Source organism: Lepus europaeus, chromosome 1, assembly GCF_033115175.1.
Source record: "Lepus europaeus isolate LE1 chromosome 1, mLepTim1.pri, whole genome shotgun sequence".
Taxonomy (NCBI): domain Eukaryota; kingdom Metazoa; phylum Chordata; class Mammalia; order Lagomorpha; family Leporidae; genus Lepus; species Lepus europaeus.
In genome coordinates this window covers 13,176,772-13,200,919 of record NC_084827.1, presented here as the reverse complement: position 1 = coordinate 13,200,919, position 24,148 = coordinate 13,176,772, and the positions used below count along the sequence as shown (strand labels likewise).

Below are 24,148 nucleotides of genomic sequence, written 5' to 3'. Positions count from 1 at the left end.
GTCATCTTTCTTATGAAAATTTAGTAGTAAGTGACTGGGATATAGGCTCTAAGCAGGTTCCCTTTTATGTTCTAGGGAAATCTTTAGTGCAAATCCAAGATTGCTCTGAATGCTTAACCTAGAGAGTACTGTCCTGGAACACGTTATCTGCAACACGATGTTTTAGTTTTGCAAATGTGTATGTGTACCTTTGGGTCTGTGCACTGTTTTATCTGTCCTCCATTCTTGAATCAAAGCTCCATGATAGTGGAAATCTTGTCTATATTATTCACTTCCGGACACCTAGCACTTGGAAGTGTCTAGTTCATAGCAGGCGAGTTTGTACACAACCAGGTCTGAACCTTTTCGCTCCTAGAATAATAATATTCTATGACCTGAGGGTTCTCTTTGCCAGCTTCAGCTCCAGATTCAGTGTCACATCCAGCTCTGCTCATTCATTCTGTTAAGTTCCTGAGGCCTGCAGACTTGTCTAACTCGGAATAAATGGTCCTTTAGAGACTAACTCTAGTCAAATTTACCAGTCTTTTCCCCATTAACCTTTCTAGGCTCTCATCCTGCAGAATATCTCACCAATTCCCTAACGTGCTATATGCGGTGCCTTTATACACATGGGACTCCACAGGAAATGTCTTGCCCCTTTCCTTTGGCAAATCTATCCATTCATTTGTTCCACAAATACTAACAGAATGTACAGATCCTGTTAAAAGGACCAGAGAATCAAAGAAAACTAAACAGGGTCTACAAGTCAGGCTGGTATGGGAGACAGTCAAACTGATACGACCCAATGGGATGAGGCGAGTTAACAGTGCTAGGCCCAGGAATGAGTGGCCTGCTGATGAGAATAGGATGTGGTAGAGAGGTGTAAGTGAGAGTCATCCTACATGAGTAATGCTTGGTTGAGTCCTGAGAAGTACATATACACTGTTGGGTATACTATGGAGGAAATAATGGGCATTCCAGGCAGTGTACAACTATCACCAAGTCCTCCTTAAGGTCACCAAAGGGCTCTACTTCCTCATTTTCTAATTTAATTTCTCTGCTTTATGGAAGACATGGAACTCATATTCAAGTGGGAGGGAAATCAGGAAGTGAAAACTTCAATTCCTACAGCATAGGCTGAGTGACAATAATTGGGATTACCACATTCAAAAGAAATGTTTTCTTACTCATTTGGATGACTATTGTTTCTTATGATTAGCATTGTAAATCACTGTCACATATTGTGTTGAAATCTGTTGCTTTTTCCTTCTTTTATGACTTCATTTTTTGGAGAGTCATTTGAGCCCTGCTGTATGAGTCCTAGGACTATAAATCAGAGTACCATGTACTTTTCTTGCCATGTGACAAAGATATTTAAGTCAAGCAGGAGCTCTGTCCTAGGCTCTGAATTTTGATTGGAGATCAAAAGAAGCAGAGGAGTAAGTTAGAGCTGAATTGTATCTGTGGCATAACCAGATGAAACTGCGAAGTTTGTGCTACCCAGAGTCCTGGAGTTACCACAGCCTTGAGTTCTTATCATCCTGGTCTTCCGGCTTTCCTGGTGATTCTATGAGTACAATCTATGACTAGAGTACAACCTTTTCAAAAACTCCCTTCTATTCCTGCTATTTGCAACTGAAAATATTGAGCTGATGAAATATTTTTAAGAGTTACATAAATTACCTTTTCTTCCCAAATTACAATAGAGAACCCAAAGCACAATGGACTAAGCTAAGTTAGTTCTTGCTCTCCAGATGGTCCAGTATTAGCCATATTAAGGTTGGTAGTGTGGTTCTGTTGCTCTCCCATGCTCTCTCTCCATCCTAACCTCCACATCTGCTTCCAGTCTGCTGGACAGGAGGGTGGGGATGTCGACAGCAAGTGGCTTTATATTTGAGATAATGATCTAGAAGTGGCACACATTATCTGTGCACATCATATTAGTCCAGACTTAAGACACACAGACAAGAAGAGTGCCATGGTGCAATGGTTAAGCTGCTTCTTGGGAAACCCTCACATATCAGAGTGCTAAGGCAAGTCCTGGCTACTCTGCTTCCTAATGTGTCTGGGAGGCAGCAGATAATGGTCCAAGTATTTGGGTCCTAGGTGGAGTTCTGGGTTCTTGGCTTCAGCAGGGCCCAGCCCTGACTGTTGAATGCATTTGTGAAGTGAACCAATCAATGGAAGACTGCCCTCCCTTTCTCTGTTATTCTGCCTTTCAAATAAACAGATGAAGCTGAGGATACAAATACAAGGGAAGCTGAGATACAAATCTCAGGTAGGCTGCCACGTGTGGAACTGAAACCCAGGGATCAATTTCTAAAACGATGAGAAAAAATAGACATGGCAGGCAATTTACAACTTGACTTCTATTGTTGGGAATAAGTATTGTCAGGTTCTGGCAGCATTTATGGTAGCTTAACAGTGATTGACAGCCTTATTCCTAACTTATTAGAGCCCTACCGCTCAAAACGCTACCTACCATATTCTCATATCTAGCCTGCCTTTCCTCCTTCTTGCTCCCCTCCCCCTCTTCACTCCCTCAACCACCTTTCTTCCTCTGGCTGGCCTGAAATATATTGGTGTTTTCTATGCTTCTGGTTTTGGGAACTCTTCCTTGTTCAATGTGCTTTCCCTTGATCACTGCAGCCATGTCTAGTCTTTTTCCTTATCCTTACCATCTATCCTGAACATTAAATCTATTATTTAGTGTGAGTGTGTGTGTGTATACAGGTTTTGATATTTAGATGTAAGTTTCACAAATATTTCAAGTTTACCTCTTCTAAAATGAGCCCATAATCTTTTCCTACAAATTTGTTCCTTTTTCAATATCTTTATCATGTGAAGAACACTATACCTTGTAGGAAATGTGGACATTCTTTGCAATTTTTGTTAATTTCCCACATAATCAGTCACTAGGTTTTTAAACTGCACCATTCTGAACATTTTCCATCTGTCTTTGCTTCTCCATGGCTACCATTACTCTTAGTTCAGGATCTTCATATAAACATTGTGATACAGCAGTTTTCTGTTTTTACTTCCTTTACCATCCAATTTAGACTTCATGAATCAGTCTCAGTCATTTTTCTAAAATGCATGTCTGACTATATTACACAACTACCCACAAGCCTTCAATAATATCCTTACAAAAGATAATGTAGATAAGGGAGAAAGACACTCATTACCTACATCTCTAGGTGTCCTTCTTGCTAAAATCCTTTCTATCCTACGTGTAGTTAGGCTGAACAATTTTTTTTTTTAAATTTTTACTTTAAAATTTTATTTAAGGCACAAAAATTTCATGTACACAGATTCAGGAATATAGTGAAACTTCCCAGCAACACTTCCTTTTTCCTCTTCTAAACTTCTTTTGATTTTTTACATTGATCTAATTTGTTTACTTTATACTCATAAGATTAACCCTACATTAAGTAAAGAATGCAACAAATAGAAGAAGGAAGAGGGGAGAAGGGGAGGAGGCGAGGAAGAAGGGGGAAGGAGGGAGGAAAAATAAAAAATACTGTTCAGGGCTGTAAAAATCACTGAGGCTCAAAATGTCATTTTCACTCCTATACATTTTTGGCACTTTGTTACCACAGATCAGAGAAAACACAGGGTATTTGACTTTTTGGGAATGGCTCATTTAAATAAATATAATGATTTCCAGTTGTGCACATTTTGTTGCAAAAGATAGGATTTTGTTCTAATGGCTGAGTAGTATTCCATAGTGTAGCTATACCACAATTTCTTTATCAAGTCATCAGTTGATAGACATCTGGGTTGATTCCATAACTGAAGCTATTGTGAACTGAGCTGCAAAAAACGTGGGGGTATAGATAACATTCATTTGTTTATTTCATTTTCCTTGGGTAAATTCCCAAGAGTGGGATTGCTGGGTCATAATATTTATTTTCAGCTTTCTGAGCTGTCTCCATACTGTCTTCCAAATTGGCTGTACTAGTATATAATCTCACCTACAATGGATTAGGGTATCTTTTTTTACAACATCCTCACCAGCATTTATTGTTAACTTCTGTATCATAGAGGTGAGGTGAAATCTCATTGTGGTTTTGATTTGCATTTCCCTGACAGCCAGTGATTCTGGGCATTTTTTCATGTGTCTGTTGGCAATTTGAATTCCCTCTGTTGAAAAACACATGTTCAAGTCCTTTGCCCATTTCTTAACTAGATCATTTGTTTTCTTGTTAAATTTCTTGAGCTCTTTATAGATTCTGGATATAAATTTTTTAAAATTTATTTTTTATTTTTTTCAAAGTTTTACAGAAAGAGGTCTTCCACTTGTTTGTTCACTCCCCTGATGACTGCAACGGCCAGAGCTGAGCTGATCAGGAGCCAGGAGCTTCCTCCAGGTCTCCCACGCAGGTGCAGGGGCCCAAGGACTTGGGCCATCTTCCACTGTTTTCCCAGGCCATAGCAAAGAGCTGGATCAGAAATGGAGCAGCCAGGACTTGAACTGGCACACACCCAGATGGGATGCTGGTGCTGCAGGCTAGGGCTTTAACCTGCTATACCGCAGCACTGGTCCTGTGGATATTAATTCTTTATCAGTGGCATAATTTGCAAATAGTTTTTCTCTCATTCTGTCAGTTGCCTTTTTACTTTGCTGAGCGTTCCTTTTGCAGTGCAGCAACTTTTCAGCTTGATGTAATCCCATTTGCCTACTTTGGCTTTGATTACCTGTGCTTCTGGGGTCTTTTCCAAAAAGTCTATACCTATGCCAATGTTTTGCAGTTTCCCCAATGTTCTCTTTAGTAATTTGATGGTATCAGGTCAGAGATTTAGGTCTTTTATCCATTTTGAGTTGACTTTCGTATTAGGTGTAAGGTAGGGGTCTTGATTCATGGAGATCTAATTTTCTCAGCACCATTTGTTGACTGTCCTTTCTCCAGGGATTGATTTTAGCTACTCTGTCAAAGGTAAGTTGGTTGTACATAAATGGATTGATTTCTGGAGTTTCTATTCTGTTCCATTGGTCTACATGTCTATTTTTGTGCCAGTACCAGGCTGTTTTCATTTTAACTGCTCTGTAGTGTGCCTTGAAATCTGGTATTGTGATGCCCCCCACTTTGTTTTTGTTGTCTAGGATTGCTTTAGCTATGTGGGGTCTCTTATGTTTCCATATGAATTTTAGTATCATTTTCTCTTGACCTGAGAATACTGATGGTATTTTTTTTTTTAAATTTTTGACAGGCAGAGTGGACAGTGAGAGAGAGAGAGATAGAGAGAAAGGTCTTCCTTTGCCGTTGGTTCACCCTCCAATGGCCGCCACGGTAGGCGTGCTGCGGCCAGCGCACCGCGCCGGTCTGATGGCAGGAGCCAGGTGCTTCTCCTGGTCTCCCATGGGGTGCAGGGCCCAAGCACTTGGGCCATCCTCCACTGCACTCCCTGGCCACAGCAGAGAGCTGGCCTGGAAGAGGGGCAACCGGGATAGGATCGGTGCCCCGACCGGGACTAGAACCCAGTGTGCCGGCGCCGCAAGGCGGAGGATTAGCCTATTGAGCCGCGGCGCCGGCCCTGATGGTATTTTGATTGGGATTTCATTCAATCTGTAGATTGCTTCTAGTACTATGGACATTTTTATGATATTAGTTCTTCAAATTGAACATGGAAGAGTTTGTGTGTGTGTTTATGTCTTCTTCTATTTCTGCCTTTGATGTCTTGTAATTTTCATCACAGAGACTTTTCATTGCCTTGGTTATAAGTATTCCAAGGTATTTAATTTTTTCCGTAGCTATTGTGAATGAGATTCATCATAGAAGTTCTTTCTCAGCCATGGCATTGTCTATGACTACAAAAGCTATTGACTTGTGTGTGTTAATTTTATATTCTGCCACTTTACCAAACTCTTTTGAGTTCCAATGGTCTTAGTGGAATCTTTTGTTCCCTCTATATACAGACTCATGTCACCTGCAAATAAAGCCAAATGACTTCGTCCTTTTAACCCCCCCCCCCTTTTTTTTTCGGACAGGTAGAGTGGACAGTGAGAGAGAGAAAGGTCTTCCTTTGCTGTTGGTTCACCCTCCAATGGCCACTGCGGGCGGTGCACCGCGCTGATCTGAAGCCCGGAGCCAGGTGCCTCTCCTGGTCTCCCATGCGGGTGCAGGGCCCAAGCACTTGGGCCATCCTCCACTGCACTCCTGGGCCACAGTAGAGAGCTGGACTGGAAGAGGTGCAACTGGGACAGAATCCGGTGCCCCGACCGGGACTAGTACCCAGTGTGATGGTGCTGCAGGTGGAGGATTAGCCTATTGAGCCATGGCGCCGGCCACCTTTGATTTCTTTTTTATTGCCCAGTGGCTGTGGCTAAAACTTCCAGGACTGTATTCAGCAGCAATGGTGAAAGTGGGTATCCACCCAATCTTAGTGGAAACCTTCCTAGCTTTCCTCATTCAATATAATGCTGCCTGAGGGTTTGTCTTAAAATTGCCTTATTTGTTTGGGGAATGTTCCTCCTATACCCAGCTTGCTTAAAGTTTTCATCATGAAAGGATGCTGTATTTTATCAAATGCTTTCTCTGCATCTGTTGAAATAATATGGTTTTTATGCTTAGGTTTGTTAATGTGATATATTTATTGATTTGTGAATGCTGAACCATCCATGTACCACCAGAGAGAAATCCCACTTGGTCTGGGTGAACCATCTTTCTGATGTGTTGTTGGATTAGATTAGCTAGTTTTTTTTTTTTTTTTTGGGGGGGGGAGGATTTTTGCATCTGTGCATCTCAGGGATATTGGTCTATAGGTTTTTTTTTCTGTTGTATCTTTTTTTCTTTTTCTGCTGGCTTCACAGGAGTTTGGGAGGATTTCCTTCCTTTCAATTATTCTGAATAGCTTGAGAAGAACTGTAGTTAGTTCTTTAAATGTCTGGTAAAATTCAGCAATGAAGCCGTCCAGCCCTGGGATTTTCTTTGTTGGGAGGAATGTCTTTTTACTGACTCAGTCTCTGTGTTGGTTATTGGTCTGTTCAGTTTTCCATGTCTTCATGACTCAGTTGGGCTAACGGCGTACCTATTTTTTTTTTTAAGCTCCTCATTTAAACTCTTCATTTCATAGCTCTTTTGTATTCTTTCTTAATTTTATTTCTTTAATTTTAATTATTTCTTTCCTCCTACTAAGTTTGGGTTTGGTTTGTTGCAGTTTTTCTAGGTTCTTGAGATGCACTAATAGCTCATTTATTTGATGCCTTTCCAAAATTTCTTGATATAGGAACTGATTACTATAAACTTGCCTCTTAACACTGCTTTTGCTCTATCCATAAGTTTTGATATTTTATTGTTATCTTCATTCATTTCCAGAAACTTTTTGATTTCCCTTTTGATTTCTTCTATGACCCACTATGCATTCAGGAGCATGTTGTTCAGTCTCCATCTATTTGCATATGTTCTATATTTTTGTGTTGTTAATTTCTAGCTTCATTCCATTGTGATCAGAAAAGATGCATGGTATGATTTCAACTTTTTGAATCTGCTCAGACTTGCTTTATGGTAGTATGTGGTCTATCTTAGAGAAAGTTCCATGCACTGATGTTAAAAAGTGAGTATTCTCCAATTGTGGGATGAAAGGTTCTGTAGGTATCTGTTAGGTCCATTTGGTCCATAGTGTTGATTAGCTCTATTGTTTGTTGTTTTTTTGTCTAGTTCATTACAATTGTATTGGGGTCTATGTCCCCTTTAGATCCATTAACATTTGTTTTAAATAGCCAGGCTCCCTGGCATTGAGTGCATATATATATATTTGTTGTAACAGCTTGCTGTTGAATTGATCCCTTCTTTGTCTCTTTTAACAGTTTTTGTGTTAAAGTCTATTTTGTCTGATATTAGGATGGCTACACCTGCTCATTTTTGCCTTCTAATAGCATGGAATATTTTTTTTTCTATCCTTTCACTTTCAGTCTGCATGTATCTTTCTTGGTGAGGTGTGTTTCTTGTGGGCAGCAAACTGATGAGTCTTGTTTTTTAATCCATTCAGCCAGTCTGTACCTTTTAATTGGAGAGTTGAGGCCATTTACATTCAAGGTGACTATTGATAAGTAATGACTTGACCCTGCCATTTCTTTCTGTAAATATTACTATTGTTTGCTCTGGATTTCCTTTGTACTTTTACTTTTTTTCGTCTTCACATTTTTTTCATAATGGTGACTATATTTCTGTGTTTCTGTATGTATCATATCCTTATGCATCTTTTGTAAGGTTGGATGAGTGGTGACAAACTTTTTCATTTTTTTGTTATGGAAGAAAGTAAAAGTGAGAACTTTGCAGGCAACAGTTATTCTGGTTTGACAGTATTTTTCTCTTAGGAGTTGGACTATGTCTCTGCATTGCTCCTAGCCTGTAGGGTTTCTGATGAGAAGTCAGTTTTGAGTCTAATTGGGGATTCTTTGAAAGTAATCTGGCACTTCTCTCAGGCACATTTTAGAACACTTCCTTTATGTTTTACTATAATGTGTCATGGTGAAGATCTTTTCTGGTCATGTCTATTAGGAGTCCTATGTGCTTACTGTACCTGGACAAGCCTTTCTTTCTCCAAATTGGGGAAGTTTTCTGTAATTATTTCACTGAATAAGGCTTCCAATACATTTTCTTTACACAACTTCAGGAACTTCTATGTTAGATCTTGGGTCTTTTGATGGTATCCCTTATATTTTCAACAGTGTTTTTAATTTAATTTTTTTTTTTTTTTTTGGTCTGAGAAATTTCCAAAGGTTCGTCTTCTAGTTTGGGTATTCTTTCTTCTGCCTCACCAAGTCTGTTGTTAAGGTTTTCCACTGTATTTTTTGATACTGAATCCTTCATTTCTAATATTTCAGTTTGATTTCTTCTCAAAATCTCAACCTCATGGGAGAATTTTTCTTCCGTGTCATGTATGGATTTTATTAAATTGTAATTCTGCTTCTAACTGCTTCTGATTAATCCTTTGAATTCACTTTTAGGCATTATATCATTCTCTTCATCTTCACATTCCAATTTTGAAGTGTAGTGCTCCTTTTGGGGAGTTCTCTTCCTTATTCTTGTGCTTCTGCATTTATTTTCAGACATTTGTGGAAATATTTGTTGGTTTCCTCCTCTGATGGATTTTATCTGTGAACTATGCTTGGTGGAGTGTCTGCTTTTTCAGTGAATACCCAGAGGCATGTGCTGGGTGTGACCAGAGAGCTTTGGTCAGTGTTCCAGGGTAGGGCAAATAGCTCCTCTACTGTCAGCAGGGAAGAGGGCATCATCACTTCTGTTGGCATAACTACACCCTCACCTCTTGTATTCCAAGGTGATCAATGTCCTCGGTCAGCCCACAGTGGGTTTCTCACCCGTGCTGCTACTTGAGCCACAAAGGATCTGTGCAGTTCTCGTGTGATCAAGGATCCCACTACAATGACCCACCCCAGGCAATCAGGGAGCTCTGAGCCTTTGGCATCAGACACAGTGATTGTCCAGGGGTCCAGCTATAACCTGTGCTCTGTTGTATAGTCACCATGTTTCCACCATTTCAGCACACAAGGCTCCCATAGTCATGGGGTGTAGAGGATCCACTCCATCCTACCAGCCTACTGTCCATGGAGAGGCAGATACATTCCCAGGGCCAGCTGACTGTGGGTGCTCCGCCTTGAGAGTTTGAGCCCTGGAGTCTGTGGTATGTTGAGAGGTTGGAGGCACCTCACAGTCTTATGTGGGCGCCTAGCCCCTTGTCATTCCTCCCAGCCAGAATCAAAGTCAGTGGGGAACGTAGATTTTCCCCTCTGGTAAAATCCCTGAATCACATGCATGCACAAGAGCTGCCACAGCTGCTACTTGTTTCAAAATGGCTGCGTTTCCCCTCTGGTTGCCACGAGTATGCAAGAGCTTCCACAGCCATTATTGATTTCAGAATGATGCCTTTACCCTGCCTGTTGTGGTGTCTGCCCACTAGAGCTGACACAGTTGCTACTGTTGTCAAGATGGCACCTTGTCCCTGCCAGCTGCTGGACATGAGCACAAGTCCATGCATATGCTACTGATGGTAAATGGCACCCTCTCCCAGCTGGTTGTCAAGCATTGTTGCAGGGAATGGGGAGACAGAAATGTTCTCTTCTTTCACTGGGTTAGGCTGGTCTGGTCTCAACTCACTCTCCAAAGCTGGCACTTCCTTCATCTCTTGGCTTCAGGGATCATGTGTTGTGTTTGCACTCATTGTTGCAAATCTGCAACTTCCATGCTGATCCACAGCTTCCCTCTTCCTTCTGTGGAGTTTTCACGGCAGATGGCGCTCCAGCTCTCCCCTGGGAATGCACTTCCTCCTAGCCTAAGGCAGTATGTCCTTTTGCTATTCTGCCATCTTGGAATCCCCCTAGGCTGAACAACCGATCATACTGTACTGTATTGTGATCTCTTTCATGTCCTCCTTGTGACTCTTATTAATGCTTCTGCTTGAAATGTTACCTCAATTCATTATTAGAATCCTAGGCATTTGCCATGTTTTTTCAGTTCAGCTAAAATGTCAACTTCTTACAACCTACAGTTGTAAAGATACCCTTATTTTATAACATACTATCTTCTTGACTACTGAGGCCATGCTTGACCTCTAATTCTCTCAGGTCCACAGTGTATTACAAATAACTATCATCACTGCTTTGATATACTTGTTTTACATATTCATCTCGCTTCAGAACTTTAAATATGTTGCCAACAGGAATCAAATTTTTAAGTCTTTGCAATCCCAACACCTTATACTGGGCCGTAATAGACAATCAATAAATGTTTATTAAATTAAATGATAAGAACTAAGCATACATAGTAAGGTACTCAATGAAACAATTATAGTATTACTCATTGAAGACAAAGTACTGAGTTGACCAACAAAACATCTGCACTGTGAACAGGCTGCCAATAAACACACCATATAAAATATTAACTTAGTTTCAACACTGAAGATCCTTCAGCTGGACATTTGATTAAAATCAGGACTGAGTTCACCTGCCTATATTTAGTGAATGATTCAGATGATAAACGTTTTCTAGAGGAGGAAAGCTGCTATGTAGAATAAATTGAAGTCATATTATCTCTAATCATAGTCTACAACCTAGCTGGAAAGATAACACATTTAGGCATGAAACAAAAATAATGTATCTTTACTTGTTCATTACCTTTATTTGCTTCTTACCTCAAATAGCCTAATTCCACTTTATACCATCAGTTTTTAACAAGAACAAATAGGCCAGGAAAACAAGACTAGTAACATTTCAGGAATGACACTCTTAAACTTACGCCGATAATCTGACATAACTTGACAAAAGCTTTTGTGAAGATGCTGATTACATGAATAGTGATCAACTGTTAGTTTACACAACAGTTTTATTTCAATATAAAATTTATAATTTTTTTCTGAGAGAAGTCTCTTGAACTCTATAAACAGAGGTTCTCAGAGAGATTAAGAAACTTGCCCAAGCTCAGTCAGTAGATTACAGAAGTTAGACCCTCATAAATCCAAATCTTATGTTCTATGCTATCTTTAGTTGAAAATTACCTACAGCCTTTCCCCTCAAAATATTATTAGGAAAAGACTCAGTGTTTGTAACTTATTACCTTCATAAATGTGCAACCTATTTTGAGGAAATGAAGGACTTTGTGGATGGTCTACATACGACATGTAATTTGTTCAGCACTTTGAAGTTAGAGAACATTTTCATAGTCTTAATTCACAGGTTGATCCAACAACTACTTACTGAGTTTCTATTATGTGCCAGATGTGGCTGCTTCTGTGCTCTGATACCTGTGACAGAGACCATCCGTCATATAAGCTCCAAAATATTTACTATCTAGCCCTCCACAGAAAATACTGATCATTGTGCTGGAGCATCAAGGAGAACGACAGGCTGGTTCTCATATTTTCACAGTCTAGCTGGGGACTGAGGGAAGGACCATACATACAAATACATCAGCGTGGCAAGTACTGCACTAAAAATAAGGGGACAGACCATTACCTTCCTTGATCCTCAGAGTAATCCTGAGGTATGAATACTATTAATCCACTGAGTTCAGATGTCTGTGATTTATTGGCTATTACATTACATAACAAGGCCTTAAATCTGTTTTCTAACTTCATTGCCAAGCTCCTTCATCTGCACCACTGTACTCACTATGCAATGGGGAACGACATATATGAACCACCGCACTGGCTGAGAACTTTTATTTACCTGGTGGGCTATATTGTTGCTGTTGTCCAATCTCTTTCCCTTTTTAAATTCAACTCTTACAACCTCAGTAATCTCTTAAGGAGCACTGTGTGTCAAAAGTTTTCCAAGTAGCCACTCCAACTTATTCACATAACAAAAACAAAGGAAATCCACTACACATATATCAGCAGTAAGACACATGACATTTCATTTTCTTTCTTTTTTGGACATAATAACTATAGTTCATTTTCAGTTGCAGGTCTTAGATTTGTCCTTATATTACTCCTAACAAAAATACAATTTTAACATCTCATCCACAATCACATTTTGGCAAGGACAGAAAGATATTTTCAAGGTTTCAGGGGGAAAATTCATCATGAAAGTATGAGGATGGGGTAGAGTATAAATGAGTCTTTACTCCTCTTCAAGGATATTCAGATAGTATGTTACAAGGTGTAAAAAAGTTTTAGATAAAAAAGCATGTTTATACTTGAAACAAAGTTATATAAACCTTGAACTCCATCTGGGTCTCCCACAAGTGTGGCAGGGACCCAAGCACTTGAGCCTCCTAGGGTGCATTGGCAGGAAGCTGGATGGGAAATGGAGTAGCTGGGACTTGAACAGGCACTCTAATGTGCAATGCCAGTGTTCCAAGCAGCAGCAACCTGCTGTGCCACAACATTAGTCCCTCTCCTATGGTTTAAATATGTTCCCCAAAGTTCATGCGTTGTAAACTTTATTTTTTATTGATAAGTTATTTTAATTCAATATAAAGTATTTAAATACAGCAAACTGTAAGCTATATCCTTTTTTACATACACATATATACCATTTTTTCTTGAAAAGAGATTTCCACAAATTCAGGGATTCATGACAATGATTATAACATGGGTAAGAAGAGTATATTGTCTAAGCAATATTTATAAATATAAACCAAATGATATGACATCCACAGAATTTTTATACTCTATATATTAGCTTCTACAAATAAGAGAAAATGTGATATCATTCTGGGTCTGGCTTATTTAACAGCATACTGATGCCTAGTTCCACCATTTTGTTCAAATTGTCAGGATTTCATTCTCTCTTTAATGGCTGAGTAGTATTTCATCATGGGTATGTATGTGGGTGTGTGTATAAAATATCAGTTGATGGACATTTAGGTTGATTTCACATCTTTGCCACTGTAAACTGAGCTGCTATACATGGGCATGCAGGTATTTCTTTCATATGCTGATTTCATTTCCTGTGGATATCTTCCCAGGAGTGGGATAGCTGGGTCATACTGTACATCTATTTTTAGTTCTTTGAGGAATCTCCAAACTGCTTTCCATAATGATTGTAGCAATTTGTTTCTCACCAACAGTGTATTAGGGTACCTTTTTCTCTATAACCTCTCTAGAATTTTTATTTTTTGATTTTTGGATAATAGTTATTTTAACTGGAGTAAGGTGATATAGCTCAAGGTGGTTTTAATTTGCATCGCCCTAATGGCTAGTGATCCTGAGAATTCTTTAATGTCTACTGTGTGTGTTGGAAACTTAACCCCCAATACAACAGTATTTAGAGATAAGAGGTGATTAAGTCAGGAGGACTCTGTCCTCATGAATGGATTTATGTGTCTATCATGAGAGTGGGTTAGTTATTGTGCAAGTGGGTCTGCTACACAAGTGGGTTTGGCATTCTCTTGTTCTGCTTTCTGCCTCCAGATGACTCTAGGTAAAGGCACCAATGCTCTTTGCCTTTCCATCTCCGGACCGGTGTGCCAAATAAATTCTGTTTATTATGTGAGTAAATTACCTAGTTTGCAGCATTCTGTTCTAGCAGCAGGAAACATACTAAGACATACTCTTACCAGCTTCATGATCTTGGCAATTCTCATAAGTATTACTGAGTTCTTTGAAGGTCACTAGTCCTAACAAAATTCTGAAACCAAACGTACTCATTCCACAATTTATGGAATATAATTTTTGGAATTCAAATAGTCATAAAATATGTACTATAACTATTCAGATTTTATTCTAGATAGTAATTAAAGTAAAAAATGTTCTATCTGCAAGTGCACCTACTAACTTCCAGCCCTTATGTATTTGATTCTCAATTTAAGCAGCAAAATTTGTACCTCAGAAACCTCCTTGGGGGCTCAAGTATGCTGATACTTAGGAGAGGATTCAAGTTTTATCATTTATCAGCTGAATGGGCTGGCACTATGGCACATGTTAATCCTCTACCTGTGGCAACCGGCATTCCATATGCGTGCCGGTTCTAGTCCTGGTTGCTCCTTTTCCAGTCCAGCTCTCTGGTATGGTCTGGGAAAGTAGTCAAAGATGGCCCAAGCACTTGGCCGGCACCCACATGGGAGACCCAGAAGAAGCTCCTGGTTCCTGGCTTTGGATTGGCCCAGCTCCAGCTGTTGTAGCCATTTGGGGAGTGAAACAGCAGATGGAAGACTTTTCTCTCTGTCTCTCCCTCTGTCTGTAACTCTACCTCTCAAATAAATAAAATCTTAAAAAAACAAAAAAAGGCTGCTTGATTAAAAAAAAAAAAACCCACAGAAAATAAATTTCTTAAAAACATCAGTGTAAACAGGTAAGATGGTTTTCTATTTTTTCTTAGACTGACTTTCAGTATTTCTTTTAATCTATGGCAATTGTACATATTAAACATTTTTTTGACAGGCAGAGTTGATAGAGAGACAGAGAGAAAGGTCTTCCTTTGCCGTTGGTTCACCCTCCAATGGCCGGCGCACTGAGGCTGGCACACCGTGCTGATCCGATGGCAGGAGCCAGGTGCTTCTCCTGGTCTCCCATGGGGTGCAGGGCCCAAGCACTTGGGCCATCCTCCACTGCACTCCCTGGCCACAGCAGAGAGCTGGCCTGGAAGAGGGGCAACCAGGACAGAATCCGGCGCCCCGACTGGGACTAGAACCTGGTGTGCCGGCAACGCAAGGCGGAGGATTAGCCCAGTGAGCTGCGGCGCCGGCCCATATTAAACATTTTGACTTCAGTTGAATAAAACTGTTGATCAACTTTTTTTTTTTTTTCATTTACCAGCTCACTAATTGAAAGCCAATTTAAACAGATTATGTCTTTCTCCCCAAAAATATGTACACAATCCATTTCTTATAACTGTCTTGACAATAAATATGGATGACAATTTCAAGTCACAGAAAGAATACATGCTGCTGAGTCATAATTTTAGAACTTATCTTGATTCTATTATTTTATCTGACTTTCAGGCAGTCAGATTTCCTTGAGACAAAGGGTTACTTATCAATAAAAATGGAGATGATAATATCTATGTATTGGGTTGATAATAAATTGTAAGTGATACAGTATATCAAAGTTTGGTTTCAAATATATTAACAATCTCTTTGTTTGGTTTTGTGATTTCCAGCTCCCTTAGTTGTGATCAAAGTGAGTTCCTGAATTCCTGTATATTATTTTGCCTTTTTTCCCAGGTTAATGATAATATTAGCTGGATAATATACGAGAAATGTCAACAGTTCTGGAAAAGTTCTTAGAATATCTCATTTAAAATGAATTGATAATAATCCATATGATTCTCCTTTTGGGAAAAGGCAGAACAAACTAGACAATATAAACACTGGTTTTAAAACTTTTAAAAGATGCACTGGATTAGCTTTTTTTTTTTTTTTTTAGCAATTAGGTATTTTTGAAAGAGCATGGTCAATTTCCAAAAAAAATTGTTTTTTTTTTTTGCTAAAAAACTTACAGGGTATCCATTAAAGAAGCTTATGTAGTAATAAAATCAAAGTAATTAATTTTGAAAATGCATAGCTAAAATTTACCATGCTGCTTTTTAAAAAGGTTAAAAAGTTCTGTTTCTTTCAAGTAAAACATAATAGCTTTACATGGTTTTAACTGATCTGCCTTCAATATAGCTTCTCTGAATGCCATTTATTTGGCTACAAAAATTAAGACTCAGACACAACAAGAATGAGAAGGGCACAAGTGACAGAAAAAACAAACCAGTTCAAAACCAACTCATAATCAATAATTTAGTAACATGGTACATATTTAAGGAGAATTTCTGGGGTAATAATCTTAGGGCCTAACATGTCTGCAAATCATGCCAGCTTTTCAGGAACTCTTTGATACAGATTCTATCACAACAGAAACTTAAAACCACAAGGTCTCAAAGAGCTGGAACAAAATGCTTTGAGATTGAGAATATGGAGGCCGGCGCTGCGGCTCAATAGGCTAATCCTCCACCTGCAGCACCGGCAGTACCGGTCGGGGTGCTGGATTCTGTCCCGGTTGCCCCTCTTCCAGACCAGCTCTCTGCTGTGGCCTGTGGATGGCCCAAGTACTTGGGCCCTGCACCCGCATGGGAGATGATCAGGAGGACCTGGCTCCTGGCTTCGGATTGGTGCAGCGCACCGGCTGCAGCAGCCATTTGGGGGGTGAACCAACAGAAAAGGAAGACCTTTCTCTCTGTCTCTTTCTCTGTCACTGTCTAACTCTGCCTGTCAAAAAAAAAATGGAACAATGATTTTGGTCCTCTATAGCATAAGAGTAACCATGTTTTGTTTTTCATAGGAGGAAAGGGAAGTATTAGAAAAATTCTGATTAATAGTTTGAGATATGGCTAAAAGATTACAGTATGCTTGGGGACAGTTTAGTAAATAACCCTAATCAAAAAGGGATCCCACAGAGGTTTTTATTTTCAGAGAACAAAATCTTTGGCTAGAAAAACAAAAGTACACTTATTTTAATATACACGTGGCTAGCAGATAGGCTGAGTCCATAGGAACATAGTGAATACTAAGGAAAACAGCTGAGAGAAAAAAATAAATCAGATTCTGGCTTAAGCCTGGGGTCACACTGTACCTCAACTATATAGTAGTTATGTGAGTTATATGAGCCTAAACGGACACATAACCAAGATGGAAATTGAATCAGTAATAAAGACCCTCTCAACAACAACAACAAAAAGCCCAGGACTGGATGGCTCCAATGGTGAATTCTAGCAGACATTTAAAGAACTAACTCCAATTCTTCTCATGTTATTTAAAACAATTGAAAGGGAGGGAATACTCCCAAATTCTTCCTATGATGCCAGCATTACACTGATCCCTAAATCCGGAAAAGATGCAACAGAGAAAGAGAATTACAGACTAATTTCCCTGATGGACACAGATGTAAAAATACTCAACAAAATTCTGGCCAATTGAATCCAACAACACATCAGAAAGATCATTCATCTGGTCCAAGTAAGGTTTATCCACATTATGCAGGGAAAGTTCAACATTTGCAAATCAATCAAAGTGATACATGACATTAACAAATTGAAGAATAAAAACCATATGATTATCTCAGTAAATACAGAGAAAGTATTGGACAAAATACAACACCCTTTCATGATGAATACTCTAAGCAAACTAGGTTTAGAAAGAACATTCCTCAACACAATCAAGGCAATTTATGACAAACACACGTCCAACATCCTACTGAATGGGGAAAAGCTGGAAGCATTCCCACTGAGATCTGGTACCAGACAGGGATGCTCAGTCTCACCACTGCTATTCAATACAATCCTGGAAGTTTTAGCCAGAACCATTAGGCAAGACAAAGAAATCAAAGGGATACAAATTGAGAAGAAGAAAGTCAAAATATCCCTATTTGCAGACGACATAATTGTATATAGAGGCAATCCAAAAGACTCCACTAAGACTACTGGAACTCATAGAAGAGTTTGGTAAAGTATCAGGATATGAAGTCAAACACAAAAAAATCTACGCCCTTTGTATACACAGACAATGCCACGGCTGAGAAAGAACCTCTAAAAAAAAAAAAAAAATCAAAAGCCTTGGGATAAATTTAACCAAGGATATCAAAGATCTCTACGATGAGAATTACAAAACATTAAAGAAAGTCATAAAAAGACACAAAAAATGGAAAACTCTTCCATGTTCATGGATTGGAAGAATCAATATAATCAAAATGTCCATTCTTCCAAAGACAATTTACGGATTCAACGCGATAACCAATCAAAATACCAAAGACATTCTTCTCAGATCTAGAAAAAATTATGTGGAAATCCATATGGAGGTACAGGAGACCTTGGATAGCTAGAGCAATGCTATACAACAAAAACAAAGCCGGAATCATCACAATACCAGATTTCAACACATACTACAGGGGCCGCCGCCTGCAGTGCCCGTGTCCGATGTGGGCTCCAGTTCGAGTCCCGGCTGCTCATGTTGAGTGGATTTTTGTGTAAGGTAGGGGTCTTGCTTCATACTTCTGCATGTGGAAATTTTGAAGAGACTGTCCTTGCTTCAGGGATTGGTTTTAGCTCCTTGGTAAAATATAAGTTGGTTGTAGATGTTTGGATTGATTTCTGGTGTTTCTATTTTGATCCATTTGTCTATCCATCTATTTTTGTACCAGTACCAGGCTGTCTTGATTATAACTGCCTTGTAGTATGTCTTTTTTTTTTTTTTTAACATTTATTTATTTATCTGAAATAGTTACACAGGGAAAAAATGAGAGTCAGTGAGAAGGGAGAGAGGTCTTCCATCCACTGGGTCACTCTCCAGTTGGCTGCAACAACTGGAGCTGTGCCAATTAGAAACCAGGAGCCTCCTCTGGGTCTCCCATGTGAGTGCAGGGGCCCAAGGACCTAGGCCATCCTCCACTGCTTTCCCAGGCCATAGCAGAGAGCCGGACCTGCAACAGAGCAGCCGGGACTCGAACTGGAGCCCACATGGGACACGGGCACTGCAGGTGGCGGCCCCTGTAGTATGTGTTGAAATCTGGTATGAAGGTCTAAATCCCGACACCATCAAATTATTAGAGAACATTGGGGAAATGCTGGAAGACATAAGCACAGGCAGAGTTCTTGGAAAAGACCCCAGAGGAGCAGGCAGTCAAAGCCAAAATTAACAAATGGGATTACACCAAATTGAGAAGCTTCTGTACTGCAAAAGAAACAGGGAAGTAAAGAGGTAACCAAAAGAATGAGAAAAAATATTTGCAAACTATGTAACTGATAAAGGATTAATAACCAGAATCTACAAAGAGATCAAGAAACTCCACAACAACAAACCCAGTTAGATGGGCAAAGGACTAACACAGATATTTTTCAAAACAGGAAATCCAAAAGGCCAACAGACACACAAAAAAACTGTTCAGGATCACTAGCTGTCAGGGAAATGCAAATCGAAATTACAATGAGGTTTCACTTCACCCCAGTTAGAATGGCTTTCATACAGAAATCAACAAATAACAAATGCTGGCAAGGATATGGGGAAAAAGGTACCCTAATCCACTGTTGGTGGGAATGTAAACTGGTGAAGCCACTAGGAAAGACACTATCGAGATCCCTCAGAAATCTGAATATAGACCTACCATATGACACAGCCATCTCACTCCTCAGAATTTACCCAAGGGAAATGAAATCAGCATATGAAGGAGTTATCTGCACCTCCATGTTTATTGCAGCTCAATTCACAATAGCTAAGATATGGAATCAACCTAAATGCCCGTCAACTGAAGACTGGATAAAGAAATTATGGGATATGTTGAACTCTTTACATAGAGTTAATCATATGTATATAAAGTCAACTGAAAATAGATCTCAGTAAAAAATAAGGGGGGGAGGAGGAAGTTTGTAACTGTGAAGCTGTATAGTTCTGATTAAAGTCCTATAGACTTACATCTAAGAGTAGAGTTTAAAACTTGTCATGGGACTCCAAATCCCATTAAAATTGGTGGTAAAAATGCCATCTTAATTGTTAGTGATCATATTAAGAGTTAAATGGAACACAAGTGTTAAAGGGATCATATAAATAGCCTCAAGTGCCTGGTAATTAGAAATAATTAAAAAGGAGAGAATGTCCAACACGGGAAGCAGTCCACACAGCAGACTTATAGAATGACAAGCATTCTAAGTAACACTTCGACCTCAGAATCAGTCCTTAAGGCATTCGCATATGGCTGAGAAGCCTATGGGAGCAGTTCAGGCATAGAAAACCATGACACCATGACAAAAAAATATCCTACATGAAGGACCTCTGTGAGACCCCAGTTGAAAGAAAGGGCCATCAAAGAAGGTTGTACTTTCCTCTGAAGGGAGGAGAGAATTTCTACTTTATTTATGGCCTTTTCTAAATACTGACAGAGTCTGTGGTCACAAAAGGCTTCCATTGCCTTGGCAGCGCATGGTAAGAGCCTCAGGTGATCATTGAAGTCATAAATAAAGAGTGTTAATTGTTGGCCGGCGCCGTGGCTCAACAGGCTAATCCTCCTCCTTGCGGCGCCGGCACACAGGGTTCTAGTCCCGGTTGGGGCACCGATCCTGTCCCGGTTGCCCCTCTTCCAGGCCAGCTCTCTGCTGTGGCCAGGGAGTGCAGTGGAGGATGGCCCAAGTGCTTGGGCCCTGCACCCCATGGGAGACCAGGAGAAGCACCTGGCTCCTGCCATTGGATCAGCGTGGTGCGCCAGCCGCAGCGCGCCTACCGCGGCGGCCATTGGAGGATGAACCAACGGCAAAAGGAAGACCTTTCTCTCTGTCTCTCTCTCACTGTCCACTCTGCCTGTCAAAAAAAGAAAACAAAACAAAACAAAACAAAACAAGAGTGTTAATTGTTAAATTAACAACAGAAACTCACTGTGCCCTTACTCTCCATGTAGGACCTCTGTCTTTAATGAGTTGTACTATGAGAAATAACTGCAAAACTTGTTCGCAAACAGTACTTTCTATGTTTTATGTCTGTGTGGGTACAAAGTGTTGAAAATCTTTACTTAGTATAGAGTTGGTCTTCTGTATATAAAGTTAATTAAAATGAATCTTAATGAAGAATGGGATGCAAGAGGGAGTAGAAAGTGGGAGGGCGGGTACTGGGGGAAGAACCACTGTTGTGGTTCTAACAATTAAGATGGCATTTTTACCACCAATTTTAAAGTTGTACCTATGAAATTTGCATTCATTAAATAAAAGCTTTAAAAAAAATTAGATGTACTTAGAGAGTCCTCATTTACAGCAAACTATCTCTAATAACCTTACTCAGTATGTACTACAGAAAATGAAGTATATACATTTCAAACCAGTGCTATTCAAAGTGCGGTCTATGAACCTGGTGACACACCGTAAGGTTTTACTTGTCCATGACATTTTCTGCATCCTTAAGTATATTAGCTAGTTTTTCACAAGATTTTCCTCTTTATTTTTTTTAAAGATCTGTTTATTTGGAAGGCAGAGTGACATAGGGAGAAATAGTGGGTTAGGGGGAGGACGGGGAGAGAGAGGTATCTTCCACCTGCTGGTTCACTCCCTCAAAGACCCCAACAGTCAGGGCTAAGCCAGGCCAAAGCCAGGAGCCAGGAATTCCATTGGGGGTTCCCATGTGAATGGCAGGAGCCCAACTGGGCTGTTATCCCCTGCTTTCCCAGGGGTATTAGCAGGGAACTGGATAGGAAGTGGAACAGTCAGGATTGGAACCAGCACTCTGATACAGGATGCTGGTGTCGTAAGGGGCAGCTGAATCAGCTGTGCCACAATGCTGGATTTTCTTATGCATATATATTTTTATATAAGTACTTATTTATTACTTATTTGAAAGAGTTACAGAAAAAGAGAGAGAGACAGAAATCTTTCATCTGTTGGTTCACTCCCTAAATGGACACAACAGCTGGGACTGGGCCAGGCTGAAGCCCAGGAGTCTGGAACTCAATCCAGGTCTCCCATGTGGGTGGAAGAGGCCTAAGCACTTAGGCTATTCTCTGCTGCTTTCCTGATAAAGGAGAAACTCAGCAACTTACTCATCAAAAACCTGTAATAATTTGTGGAACACCAATTTTAAGTAACACTGTTTTAGACCTCAATTTTGGGCACTGTCTCTTTTTCTATCTCTGCTACCACAGAATTTAAATAACTTCACAAATACTTACCTTAAACAGTTACACAGTAAAGGAAAAGCAGTAAAAATTAGCAGTTGAACTCACCTTTGACAGAAGCAATTTCACACAGGAAACATGACCTTCATAGACAGCAGACAGAAGAGGGGTAATATGATGTTTATCTGGAGCCTATGAAATAATAAAAGAGATCACTGTATTAAGTTTTGATTCCTTCCTTCTTTTGTTATCTAATTAGGGAATTTTTATGAATGCTTCAATGACAGTATTTACCTACTTGCCTTTCTACAATTATGCCGGAAACAAGTTTCTAGTCTCCTAGAGAGCAACCTAGAGGCCCAAGCCCACAGGAATGTCTCTCCTGGGAGGCAGTGCAGTAAAATAGAGGGGGCAAGGCTCTGACCTCAGCTCCGATATGGCTTTGCCCCTTATGCACTGTGTGACTACTTAGTCTCAGTTCTCCACTACTGTAAACATGTCAGTACGGTCCAGGAAGGGAGCAGCGGAGCAGAGCATAGTTAGGAGGTAAACCAACACTGCCATAATTGGGCCAGGTGACATGTTGTCCCCTGAAAAGTGAAAAGTTCATCTCAACTGCTGTCATAGTTACTTAAATATTTTCCATAAACTCTGAAATGCAGAAGTTACAAAAGGCTAGAGTCAGGAGATGATTGGTCCTGTCTGACCACTTGCCCACTGACCTTGGTCTAACATTCCAGTTTAGAGTGATCCTGACAGCAGAGTCCTGTGCTCCATTTCATGGTAAGTATTGGCAACCCATAGATACTGCCAATTCCTCAAACTTTAGAACCCGAAAAGCCAACATCCAAGGGGGAAATATACAGACCCTCAGTTTATCAGCTTCAAAAAGTCTGTTTGTTTGATTTACTTTTTAAAATCCCAAGTATGTATTCAGTTACAGGAGATATGGTAAAATGTTAAATGATACAATGAGATTTCAGAAAACAGTTACTCAAGGCATGTAACAGGAACTTTTTCTAGAAGGACAATGTTTCTACATACATTGATATCTGCTCCTTTCAGCAGCAGAAATTCCAGGATTTCAAGCTGCCCACAATCTGCTGCATAATGAAGTGGCTTCCTTCCGCCTTCTAGTGTCCTGTTGACATCTTCTCCCTTATAAGAGAATCAACATGAAATCCATGTTTATGTTGATGGAAGATGGAGAAAAGATTTCCCTCATTTGGGACACCTGGTATTTTTCATTTCTTGAAGCCACGAGTTTCATGAAACAACTACATTTCTTCAAAGCGAAATGAACAAAAAGTTAAAATGCAATTCTGCTCAGTAATGAAAAATGCATATGAAATAGTTCTAAGTTTAAACTTTTTCCTTCATCTCGTCATGCTTCCTTTATCTCTTCTCTTCTATGACAATTCTTATTTTAGCAGACAAAAAATGACAATACTACAAAGGCTGATGGAAAAAAAAGATCCTTGTGTGCAGGACCTCAGTAAAGCAGTACTTGCAGAGAAATTTACAGCACTAACCACTTGTATTGAAAAAGTAAAAAGGTTTCCAATCAATGATCTTTGTACTTTTACCAAAAAGAAACTGTGGGAAAAAAAGCAAATTAAATCAAAGTAAGCAGGAGGGAGGATTGAGTATCAGTATAGAAACAAAAGAAATAGAAAACAGAACACTGAGAAGTCAGAAGTTGATTCTTCAAGATCAACACAATGGATAAATCTCTGGCAAGAGCGATCAGGGCAAGAATGAAGGCACCAAAGTGCCAATATCAGACTCTACATACAACATTCCCAAAGGAAACCTCCAGGTGCCAGAAATTTCCACTGGTAAATTATTTTTTTAAACTGAAATTTGGGAAGATTAGGGTCATGCTCCACATCATACCCAGGCATAGTATAGTTTTTTAAGAAAATATTTATTTGAAAGAGAGAAAGAGAGAGGGGGCGGGGTGGGGGGAGAGGAAAAATGAAGAATCTTCCATCTGCTGTTTCACTCCCCAAATGGCCGCAATGGCCAGGGTTGGGCCAGGCAGGAGCCAGGAGACTCCTCCAACGTCTCCCATGTGGGTGCAGTGGTCCAAATACTTAAGCCCTCCTCTGCTGCTTTCCCAGGCACATTAGCTGGATTGGAA

At 39.8% G+C, this 24,148-nt stretch overlaps 1 protein-coding gene across 1 annotated transcript in view; it reads right to left on the bottom strand.

Moving 5' to 3' along the window:
* The window catches only part of MTPN (myotrophin), a 55,475-nt gene that overhangs the window by 3,626 nt on the left and 27,701 nt on the right, over positions 1–24,148 (bottom strand). The window contains exons 2-3 of the mRNA XM_062195084.1: positions 23,050–23,163; positions 22,114–22,197 (exon numbers count right to left, since the gene is read on the bottom strand). Coding sequence (XP_062051068.1) covers positions 22,114–22,197; positions 23,050–23,163 — 198 coding nt within the window. The remainder of the gene's footprint in view (positions 1–22,113; positions 22,198–23,049; positions 23,164–24,148) is intronic.